Source organism: Pteropus medius, unplaced genomic scaffold, assembly GCF_902729225.1.
Source record: "Pteropus medius unplaced genomic scaffold, Ma_sr-lr_union100, whole genome shotgun sequence".
Taxonomy (NCBI): Eukaryota; Metazoa; Chordata; class Mammalia; order Chiroptera; family Pteropodidae; genus Pteropus; species Pteropus medius.
In genome coordinates this window covers 14,050,182-14,062,299 of record NW_024349799.1, presented here as the reverse complement: position 1 = coordinate 14,062,299, position 12,118 = coordinate 14,050,182, and the positions used below count along the sequence as shown (strand labels likewise).

General features: G+C 41.8%; 1 protein-coding gene across 3 annotated transcripts in view; it reads left to right on the top strand.

The window, feature by feature from the left end:
* The window catches only part of SLC6A4 (solute carrier family 6 member 4), a 31,413-nt gene extending 19,295 nt beyond the window's left edge, over nt 1-12,118 (top strand). For all 3 annotated transcript variants that reach the window (XM_039886207.1, XM_039886205.1, XM_039886206.1), the window contains exons 10-14: nt 346-477; nt 1,457-1,556; nt 2,978-3,078; nt 6,499-6,666; nt 10,631-12,118. In XM_039886207.1, coding sequence (XP_039742141.1) covers nt 346-477; nt 1,457-1,556; nt 2,978-3,078; nt 6,499-6,666; nt 10,631-10,705 — 576 coding nt within the window. In that variant the 3' untranslated portion in view covers nt 10,706-12,118. The remainder of the gene's footprint in view (nt 1-345; nt 478-1,456; nt 1,557-2,977; nt 3,079-6,498; nt 6,667-10,630) is intronic.

Genomic DNA, 12,118 nt, shown 5'->3' with positions numbered 1-12,118 from the left:
GCCCTGCTACCCCCCTCCAGCTCAGTGCCTTGCACTTATTAGTGTGGAATGAGCCTTTGAGTTGGGCTTTCTGGTGTAACCAAAGTCTCCCCAGGAGACCTCGCAAAAAGAAATCCTGTCCATGTACTATATTTTCTTTCCCTAGTGTCCTTAGGGATGGGTTCTAAATGACAGTGTAAAACAAGGAAATATATTTCCAGTGAAGACTGGTGAGGAAGGGGGACTGGTCATGATCACCTTGACTTGTCGCTTGGCAATCTTAACCCCTCTTTCCTGTTCACTGTCCTAGAAGGTAGCAGATTTGTTTCAGATCCTCCCCTGTGACAGTTTGTGTGTCCCTCTCAGTTTGCAGGCTTGGAGGGGGTGATCACAGCTGTGTTGGATGAATTTCCACACATCTGGTCCAAGCGCCGGGAGTGGTTTGTGCTCGGTGTGGTTGTTACCTGCTTCTTTGGGTCCCTGATCACCCTGACTTTTGTGAGTACCACGACCCCCAACTTTGAGTCAACCTTCCCTTGGGCAACAGAATGCTACAAGAAGCCATTCCTTTCCTGCCATCCCTCATGGTGCCCTGGTTTTGGGGTTGTCACTGCTTAGAAAAAAGTTTGTCATCAAGGATAAGAAGAAGAGTCATTTCTGGTGGCATCTGTTTGTAGAATCTGTGCATGCTATCTGGAGGCTCTTAGCATTTTATAGTAGATCCAGCTAGATTTTAACCCTCATAGAATATCTGGAGAAAAACTAAAATTTGATTTTCCAGTTTATTTTCAGTCCTTAGGGCTGTTTTCATGGGAATATTGCCCTGATGTCCTCCTCCAGAGAACTTGCAATGGTGAAGGAGTCAGACCCTCTCGAGTGCTTTATTGTAGTAGCTGAAGGAAATACTGTAAAATATGCATCAGACAGTACCCACGGCATCTTAGGCTTGTGTCCTCTTGACTCAAGGCAGATTTTGCAGATACGCATCTTCTAGCCATGACCCTAATGGCTGTGGAGCTTCCGTGAGGTGGTGGGGCCCTGAGCAGGACCCAGGGGATTTGTGAGTAAGGAAAGAAGGCAAAACTGTGAGCAACATGCTCAGGAGGTCTGGTATTGCGGAGTCCCTCAGATTCAGTCTTTAGGGACCGGATCCTTTAGGGACCAGGGTTAGGAACACAGTTGGTGTTCAGTAAATTAAAGGAAGTTGGAAATAGATCCAGAGGCCCTTTTGAGTTTGTCTCTTAAAGCCTGGTGGGGAGAGGAAACAAGACGAGAGTGCTCCATAGGGAGGGATGAGGTGTCCGTTGGGACGAAATCTGGCCCACACTGACAAGGCTCCGGGATACTACTCTTAGGTCCAAAGTCGACATTTTCCAGAATTTTCCTAAGTTGGGAAGCTTCTTTTGGCCCCCGAATACCATAAAGAGGAGGCAGTGCTTCAGAGGGCCCTTAACCAGGCTCATGATCTTGTTTCCAGGGAGGGGCCTACGTGGTGAAGCTGCTGGAGGAGTTTGCCACGGGGCCCGCGGTGCTCACCGTTGCACTGATAGAAGCAGTTGCTGTGTATTGGTTCTATGGTAAGAAGCTTCCTTCTGCCAGCCAGGATCTTTTCTACATCAGCCTGTAGCCACCAGAATAGAGAGGGGCTGATTCATCAAAGAAAGGCAGGGCAGTGTGCCAGATGTCACCTCCTGGTGAGTCTGTAAAGTAAGCTCAGCTGAGTGACTGCTTCAGAAACAGGTCATCATCTCCTCCACACTCTCTATACCAGATTGCTCATACCCTTGGGAGGTGTTTTTTTGTTCTGGGTTTAAATGTTTCCCCAGTGGAGAAAGGCTGAAGTGGTTCCCTGTAGCTCATCCACAGTGGATGCTTAAGATCTCAACTGGCTCTAAGAATTGGACAGAACACAAAGAGCTAGTGCACAGTGAATGCATTTGCAGAGTGTGCTACTGTTAGAGAGTGGCCCTCAGTTTAAATTTCCCAAGAGCTCCCTTGAGGGCCCTGAGACAGAGCTGAGCAGCTTCGCTTTTAGGGAAGAGACAAGAATGTTCCCATTTGTATTATCTGTCCTGGAAGAACCCCCTGGTCACTTCCTTTGATCTTGGGATGGATTCTGATAAAAGTGAAACCACCAGGAGCGAAGAGAGAAAGAGGGAGAGAGCTGACATGGGTCCATTGTCAGGGGCCCCAGGAGCCCCTGGGTGGAGGTGGGAAGGGCACAGGCAAGTAAAGTGAAGACAGCCAGGTTCAGAGATGCCTCTCTTCATCTTTACAATCAAGAAGTGATTATTTCATTCTGGAAATGTATTTATTTTCCTAGTTTCTATGATAATAAAACAGCTTTAGCATGTTTGTCGTTATACATAATAGGAAGAAGGGGGCCCCATATTTTGAGTTACATGGGAGCCCAGTGTTTGAAAAAGAAGTGTTCCCCTCCTCCTCAGCAACTCAGAGAACAAAGTTCAAAGTGTGAGAATCGCCGGGCGCTCTGAGGGCAGCACCCACAGGACAACCTTCCTTCCCCATCTCAGTTTCTCCCCAGAGTTCTCCTTTTTCATTTTCATGCCAGTTACTTTTTAGAGAAGGACATTGGTCTGGGCAATATTATGGTTAAAATTTTCTCTCGAACATTTCTAGTATATGGTCAAAGTCAGTCTCTGTTGAGCATATCCATCATCCCTTTCTTTTTCTACCGTAACAATAAAATGAAACACATGCTGAGACTTTAGGAAGGTAGTGTGGGCCCCGAGAGGAGGGCTTTCGGTCTCTCCCTAAATGTCCACCTATCTTCCCACACTATGTAGAAAGAACGTTGCTCGCTATGACATGCAGTTTTGTGACGAGTCCTCCTTGTCCCACTTCCAAACTAGATCGGTGCCCCTGAGCCCCTCTTATGAAAAATTCCAGAGCTGCTTCTCTCTATGAGAATCAAAGGATAGGACAGTCCATATTCTCTAGCATTTAATCAATATCTTTCTCTTTTGGATGATTTTAGGCATCACTCAGTTCTGCAGTGATGTGAAGGAAATGCTCGGCTTCAGCCCTGGATGGTTTTGGAGGATCTGCTGGGTAGCCATCAGCCCTTTGTTTCTCTTGGTGAGTTATCATTTCCCTTCTCCTCGTGGCCTTGGAGAAACACTTACAATTGATAAATTTAATTGAAGTTTAACATATGTAAAGAAAAAGGTGCAAATCACAAGTGTACATTTCAGTGAAATTTTATAAATTGAGCATGGCTAAGCACTCTTCTGGCTTCTCACGCCATGGAGTCCTCGGGGATTTGGTCACTTTATTGCACCACCCCATGCTCAATGATAATGATAAATAACAATTATTAAATATTAAGGACCAGGTCAGACTTTGTGCAAAACTTACTCCTTTTTTTTTTTTTTAATCCTCACAACAATTCTATGAAGTAGTATAGTTCTAATACCATGTTGTATACATTTAAGGAAATTGAGGCTTAGAGATGTTAAGGGTCCAAGGACCGAGGTCAAGTGACAAGTAAGAACTGTTCAAGACAGGGAAAGGATTAACTATGCTGCTCATGAGGACCTAAGAAGAGTCCTGATAATTTTGTGTTTATTTTCTTTAAAGATGCCCCACACAATGATCCTCAAGTATGACCTGAATCAAAAGTAGAATCTATTTATCGTCAAAGGACCTGGGCAAGAAAGTTCAGTTCCAAGGGTTGGCCATTGGTCAAGATGTATTCAGTATTCATTTCATCCTTGTTGCATGGGCTTTTCCTTCTGGCGTCCTTCCGAAGGAGTTGTTTGCCCAAAGATGGATAAGTGCCCTGCTAACATCCCAAGTGCGCTCTGAGGTAGCCTGAAGTAAAGTGAGTCCGTGCACATCAGCGGGGACTACTCTCCTGTCCTTTCATTTGTCTGTAGTTTTACAGGGGCAGGGGAGCTTTTTGATCTTTTAGAGACAGAAAGGTTGTTATACCATTCCTTGAGTCTAGCTCCAGCTTACGAAGTACCTGGGCCACCATTTTGTCTTAGGACATCTCTGCCTTTGGCGTACGGCTGTGACTTCCCCCTCTTCGAAAACAGCTCTTTTACTTTCTCGGGGCAGCCTTTACTTTTTGTACTTTTTGTACCCACACATTAGCCTATGAGATGGACAGTGTGCTCATTCTTGCCTTTGCAATGCTGCATGTGTCTCTTTCTACCACAGAATCCTTCCTTTACTCCCATTACCCTGGACTCTGGAGGCTTCCCAAACCAAAGCCAATCCTTGCCCCAAACAGAAGGTGTTCTCAGGGCCCAGGGGCCCTGGTGTGTGCTCTGGGCTCCAGCGTTCACCCAGATCTTGGTCTGGTAGTTCCTTACTACCTCATCAACTCATTGTTGCTTTTAGATAAGTTTAAAACACATATATTTTTAAATCCAGAAATTATAGTTCTTTTCAGTGAGAGGTTGGTCTGATTCACCTAGCCTGCCATTACTAGAAGCCCTGACATAAATGGGTTATTAATTTATATTATTACCAGTGCTTCTCAATAATCTATTTAAATCCTTTTATTTGTTCTTCAAAGGAAGGAGAGACACTGGATTAGTTCCTTGAGGGAAGAAGTCGTGTTTGTTTGTTTGCTTAAGTATTCCCCGCACACGGAAAAAATGAAGTCCAGGGCTGAGATTTGGGAGAGGCAACTGAGGCACTCATCACAGGGGTAAAATTTCAGGGGTGCCAAAAATCTCCATAATTAAGATAAATGCCATTTTAATGCAATATTTTTAAACAATCAAAATTAATGCAAAAAAATCCCAGTGAACAAAATAGCAACATTTTAAATAAACACAAGATCTGACCCTGTACTTAGATGACTTACCTCACTCGCATCACCCTACTCTGGTCCTATCTTTTCAAAATATTATTTACCTTGATTACTGAAATTTTGGCACCCCTTTAATTATTATGCCTGCGGTGAGTGCCTCATATGCCTCATCCTAATTCTGGCCCCAGACGTTAGTATTTGCATTTTTGTAAACTTCTGGTTGTTTGGCAGCGTGGGTGAACTCTTGGTGGAGAGTCAATAAGTTTGGTGTCCAGCAAACCCCACATAGAGATCTGGGTTCAGGCACATTACTCATTAAGTCCTGTGACGTTCGCTCTACTCACTTCCTCTAAAGGCAAGTGCTCCAGGGCACGATGAAGAGGAGGCAAATCTGTCTTCTTCTGAGTTTACTCAACAGATCCCCTGCTCTGGGCTTTTTAAGGCTTCTTTAGGTAAACAATGAGTAGCTTACTAAAAATATTCTTTTTCACTGAAGCCAAGTTATAAAAAAAGAAAATACTGTATATGAACATGGAGAGGCTGGGAAGTGTCGGGGGCTGTCTGAAGCAGCACTTACCAGCTGCAGCAAGAGCCTGACGCCTCCCAGACTGTATTGGCTTTAACACTTGACATCAAGATGAGACAACTTGCAGCAGGGATGGCTCCTAACCAAACCTCTGTTCCCTATTCCAAAACTATCTTCCTTAGTGCCAGGTCTTGGGGTGAGGAGACTAAGTAGAGAGAAGGGTTTGCAACTGGCCAGGCTCCTGTTTTGAAAGCTTCCTCCTGGACTTAGGATAACACCATTCAGAAGATGGATGTGTGTTTAACAATCTCCCTTTTTATTACCTGCAGACAAAGGGAAAAAAAAGATATAAATAGATGTTTAACCACACAAATAATTTACATTACTGTCTTCTTTATGACTATGAAATAATAAAATAAAATTAAATCAAGAGCAATAACGATTTCGGCACGGTGGTTACTAGGCAAAAACTGCTATCTACGCTCTCTTTGGAAAGCAAACTGAAATAAGAAAACTCATAAGAAAAAATTCCACACTGTGGAATTCTTCTGGGCCAAAATTTTCACTGAACTTTCAAGTAAAACGTCTAGTAAGCTGCTTTTTACTTCCATTATTCCTTTCATTACAAAGGCAGTCATTCTTTGTCGAGATTCCTCGAGGCACAGCCATCCTTGTGGAAACTCCAGGCTAAGGCACTTAATGAGAACCTTATTATCTCTCCTGGACATAGGTACCTTCCACCTGACCAAAAACAATCAGTGCCAAGAAATGCAGGGGGAATGAAAGCAAAGCAGAGAGAAACAGGAAGTCCTAGGACTGGCAGGGGCCTTGGAGAGGTCACCCAGCTTATTCCTCATTGTCTGATAAGATGGCCCAAACCACCCCTGATGAATGCCAACCTCTTCCCTCTCACCCTAAAGTGGGTGCTGTAACTCCCTTAAATAATGTTCTGTGGCTTTGGCATCCCCCATGTAGAGGTTGAGGCGGGAGGTAAGGAGGAAAATCAAGATAAACACCTGACTGTTTTGATTTTTACAGCTTAGGCACAGAAATTAGTGAATTCTGCATGTTCAATCTAAGGTATATCATATTTTGGGAATTTCCTGAAAGTATTTTAGTTTCAGCATTTGGTATTCATAGTATCAGAACTGTCTCTACTTGCACAAACACTGTTAAGATTTTTAATGTTTCTTGGAATTTGTTTAAGTTCATCATTTGCAGTTTTTTGATGAGCCCGCCACAGCTACGACTTTTCCAGTATAATTATCCTCACTGGAGTATCATCCTGGGTTACTGCATAGGAACCTCATCTTTCATCTGCATCCCCACATATATAACTTACCGGCTGGTTACCACTCCAGGGACATTTAGGGAGGTATGTACTACTGTGTGAGTGTGTTCAGACTGGTAATTGTTTTGGGAAAAAAGAGTTCTCTCGTTATGCTCTGAAGGAGACAGTTTCATCGTATGAAATTCACCAGGAGGCTATCAACCTTGTATATTTATATACCTACATCGTGTAGACCTGTAATGGCTGCCACTATCATCTTAAGGCATCTCCCATAAACCTCAAATACAACAGCAGAAGAGTGAGCTGGTCATTGGGTTCACCACAGCATGCAGCTTGGGGTGTGTCTAGCGTTCTAAACTTACCAGATAACTGCTTTGGTTCCTGCTCACTGTTGGGCATGGACATAAGATTGGTGGTGTCTGGGGCAATATATAAATTTTGATTTAAGTGGAGAGTACAATGGAAACGTCCGTGGTCAGTTCGCTAACCAGCTATTTTCAAAAGCATCATCAAATAAGAATGTTGCAACAATATCATCGTTTTAGCTCTAGCCAATGGAGTAAAAAAAAAAAAAAAAAAAAAAGTTGCCATTATAGCAAGACTCACTTCAGTAATGAATAATGTGCTATAAAAACTTTAATAACAGAACCTTAAAATTTGTATCATATTGTATACTTTTCAAAGCATCTTCATGTAGATTATCTCATTTTGTTATCAAAAAAAAAAACCAAACCTTGTGAATTAGATGGGCAGGTATCATTAGCAGACAAAGATACTGAGGCTGGGAATAATGCTGCTCAAAATTTCCTTCTTTCAGTGACTTTTTCAAGGACACACAGTACAGGGAGGTTCAAAATCCAGGTCTTCTGATTCCAGGTCCAATGCTCTTTCACTTTTAGGTGCAGTTTCTCTTTTGTCCTTAGTTTGTTTTTAGTAGTTTGCTAATGTAGAAATTGGAGCTAGAGGTTAAGGGGAAATGAGTTGCTGTTTTTCATCCTGTGTTGCTAGAGTTAGCAGTTCAGGTCACTTACAGGTGTGTAGGTGGGTGTTTTTGTAGGAGATAAGCTCAAAGGTGGAGAGTAGTATTTGGGGAAAGTTAGACTGGCCTGTACTCTACAATGGCCGGAGAAGTGAGATGAACTGATCTGTGGGCTCTTAGAAGCAAAACTCAAACATGAGACCATCACACTCATCTTCCTCAAACATTTCATGAAAAATAGGAAGCAAGAGAACATAAGGCAGTTAAACAACTCTTTCTGAGAACTGAGTTCATTTTTCCTTCCAAACAGGAAAACTGAATTCTAGGTGAACAGGACTCTGCACCCAAACCAGTCCTAACCTCATTCCTTCCAAAGTGCCTTGGACTCTGGTGTTTCTTGAAAGATATGCTCAGACCCAGAGTCATTGAATTTTGTTCCTTTAGGTTGTTCTCTATGGTGGTCATGATGGTCCACTGACTGTTGATTCAAACCCAGTGTTTAAGGTCAGCAGTGAGAACTCAATAAATGTCAGTATTCTTTGGTCACAGATCGCACCCTCAAATCTTGGTCATCTTTCTTGCAAATTCCTCCTGTTGGCCATAAGGCAGTGCCACCCAAAGATGTATCATTAACAGAGCTCACATCCATTAGTAACAGAGGTAAGGCTGATTGTAGGACCATCTTCACCACAGAGCACCAGATGAGGAACAGTGGGTTACCAGGAAGCATCATGATACAGTCAGTCAAGGACTAGGAGAGAAAAGACCTAGTCAGCTATGGCAAGTTACTTGCCTTCCCTGGATCTTAGTTTCTTCATCATTAAAATGTGCTCATTGGACTGGATTAACATTTCTCACATGTTAATGCATTTTAAGGACCAATAGTTCTGTGGGATATCAATAGGTGTTTCTGCTGGGGGAAAGGTAATATAGTCAAGTAATTTTAAAGAATACTGGATTACAGCAAGTTAAATAGGTTTCTTTACTGCGGGACTTCGCAAAAGCTTTAATATGCCCACATGCATGCTTAATATCTGAGAGGGATAAAAAATGTCATGTTTTTTTTTGCCAGGAGTCCCAAGGGACTGTAATTATTTGTAAATACCATACTTGATGGTCTGTATCATTCTATCTGCGAGGGAGGGAAGCCTCATATGAAATTTTGGTATAGTTAAAAAAAAAAAAAGACTAAGGGAAAGGTAAATTTCTTGACTCTTTTGGGCTCTAACCATATTCAAGGTTGGAGTTTGTGGAGTGAGCCGCCACTTGCTCACCTGTAACATGAAGAACACCTGCAGCCTGGAAGTCTCAAGGTTGGAGTCATCGACTTGATTAGGTTATTATCACAGAAGCCCCTAGTAACCTGCATAAAGATATTGGAAAGATGGCCCCTAATAAGTAAGCATTTATAGATGTCAGCAGTGATCCACTTTTTAGATTATGACCTTGGAGAAGGCCAGGGATGAGAAATTATGAGAGCAACTAAAATGCTGTCAAAATATGGAAAATGTAGGTAGGCCTGGCATTTTGGCAGGTTAGCAGCCAGAAGGGCAGCAGAATGGGTAGGTGGGGGCACAAAAACGAACTATTCTACTTTACAATGTGGTTAATTGTGGGCCTTGCCTCCACCATACACCATACCTCTTCTCTCTGCACAACACTTAAGACTAGTTAGAGTGATCTGTGTCCAGTTCACAGTTAGCAAGATACAATTTTGTGTAATCGGGTTTTGCGGTCTGTTTAATCAGGTTACATATTCATCTACAGGAAGGGTGGTCTGTGAAATTTTGCTTTCTATGATTTGACATGTCCAGGTAGCTGCTGAGCACTGCAGCACTCCTTTTTAATTGGGTTTCCAGTGTGAGATTGCAGTATTTGAATGTTAAGGTCATTAGGAACACAACACGCACAATTTTGTGAATTTATTAACTCTGAGAATGAAACTTTCTGAATTCCGTAGGCCCTGCTCATTAAAGAAGAACAAACTGCCAGCACTAAGAAATAAAAAAAATTGAAAGAAATAAAAAGGACAGGTAGTAGCGCTTCACCTAAAAACATATCAAAAGATGCTTTCAGACCCAATTGGGCCCGTTTACCATACAGACAGACTTTTGCCATCGAAGATTTTACTAAGCAACTTAATATATTTTTTAAATAATTTTTAAATTATAGTTGACATACAATATTATGTTAGTTTCAGGTGTACAACATAGTGATGACTATTGATATAATTTACAAAGTGATCACCTCACGCCAGTAAGTCTAGTTTCCATAATAAAGATTTTTCTAAGCCTCTGCAGTGCAGCTGTGTCTTTCTTCACGTCCCTGAGCTGCTTTATGTCACCCTGATGCTTTTACAAGGCGAGCTGCCCATTTCATACACGAGCCCAAGAGTATTTCAGGTCTGTCTTAAAGCTTCTATGTACTCAGCTTATTTTAATGTAAGTATTTTCAGCTTTTTCCCTGTGAGCATGAGATTGCTTTAGGAGTGATGATCTTAAGGGTCACATCTTTTTAAATTTAATTTTGTAATAATTTGCACCCTTGGACGAACTAACCAGTACTTCTTTATAGGTGGATTCATTAAATAAGTGACAACTTGGCTGTTCCAGTGGCTAATGGCACTGTGCACTGTCCTGTAGTGTGTGTATGCAGGGCTGAGGGGAGGGGAGGGGCTCAGGATCCAGCATTCACTCTGCTCCACAAGCCCTGTGTGGCCACATGAAGCCTCCTCCATCCAGAGAAAAGGTAACCTTTCCTGGGTCATCAAAGGCATGTTATAGGCCAGCAGAGGTTCTATTGATGGCTCATCATTTTCTCCCATTAGTGATATAATGACTTTCTTAATTAGTTTATAGATGTTTATAGTTCTTGAATATTCCAGTTTTATCCACAGTTGAGAAAGAATAAATTGGGAATGCCTTCCTTAAGGAAAGTCAATGAGACTATTCCAGCTATTAAATGCCACTAAAATGCTATACAACTTTGTTTTAATATTAATGTTAAAATATATTTACAGTACTGTTAAATTATAAGAATGTTTATAACTTTATATTTTCTTCCCAATAGCGTCTTATTAAAAGTATCACTCCAGAAACACCAACAGAAATTCCCTGTGGGGACATCCGCTTGAATGCCATATAAAGTGCTTCAATGAGAGGAAAATGGCTTCCCAACAAGCTCTTCCTCCACTTCTGACAAGTCACGCCTCGCCTTCTCCCTCTAAATGAGTTTCCAGCTAAGCCTGACAATGAAAGGGTCTTTTTCATTGAGATGCAGTCCTAAAAGACTATGGTGCCCAGACTCTCATGGCCTCCAGCCACTTCTTTCTGTGAAATCTCCTGGACATATTACCATGTTAGACTCTGTGATGCAGCTGAACTATTTTGGATGTGTAAGGGTGTATATGGAGGTGATGAAAACCACCATATAATTAGTTAGGATTGGATTTAGAATCAAGTCTGTGAAAGTCTCCTGTATCATTCCTTGTTCTGATCTTTGGTATCTGACGTCTGTTTGCTTCTAAAGGTTTCACTGTACATGAATGCATAAACCATGTAGGAGAAAACAGGGATAGTGTCTTGCTAACCATGTATTTTCTGAGTAGCATAGAATTCTATAGCTGGACCTACTAGAACCCTGCAACCCATGTGCTGCTGTGGAATCAGGAGAGGAAGACATAAGAAACTAAACTGAAAAATAATGTGTACATGTGAGCATGTGTCTGTGTATACTGTTGTTTAAGTGAATCCTTCCCTTATTCGAATACTTTGGGCCCATTGCAAACTATATGAATTTCCTCTAATTTTTCTTACATTAACAAATTCCACCTACTCAAATGTGTATATATGTTATTATTTGAAGAGTATAATTACAGCATGCTCTGCCTCCTTCTCTTTTTCCAGTGACACTACATGAGCTCAAACACCTTCCTTTATGGGCCAGTCTTTGGCTTCTGCTACACTTCATTGTCATCTCCCTGTCTCTTTCTACTAAACATTTAGGATAATGTTCCACAGGCAAATCTGGCCTATTTCATTAGTCACTATGGCTTTGCCAGGAACTACTTTGAAGATGGATATTGACTAATACACCTTAGGTGTTCAGTTGGCTATCTGATTCAAGCTCTGTATACTTCAAATGATTGAGTTTGACCGTTGAGGTTATTTTGCTTTATGAAGAGAATAAATCCAGTTCTTGCTTATAGCATATGTAGACTTGGTACCTTAACCTAAATCAAGGTCATCCTCAATCCAGAAGTAATTGGAGAGTCTGGGATAGCCCAGACTTAAATGGCCAACCCCACCCCAGCCCCCGCCAACTCCTTGACCCTTCCTGGTTGAATACCAACCAGGATTGTGAGCCCACCAGATAATTTTCAAGATCGAATCTAAGTAAGGCTAATTGAGAAAGGGTCAGTAAATAACTTTCATTCCACATAAAACCCTTAATACAGACCAAGTAAATTTGACCTTCAGTGGCTTGTGACTCTCAGATGCATAGGTAGAGAAGCAAATTATACCTTGCAGTGTGAGATTTACTTATCAAAATCTTAAA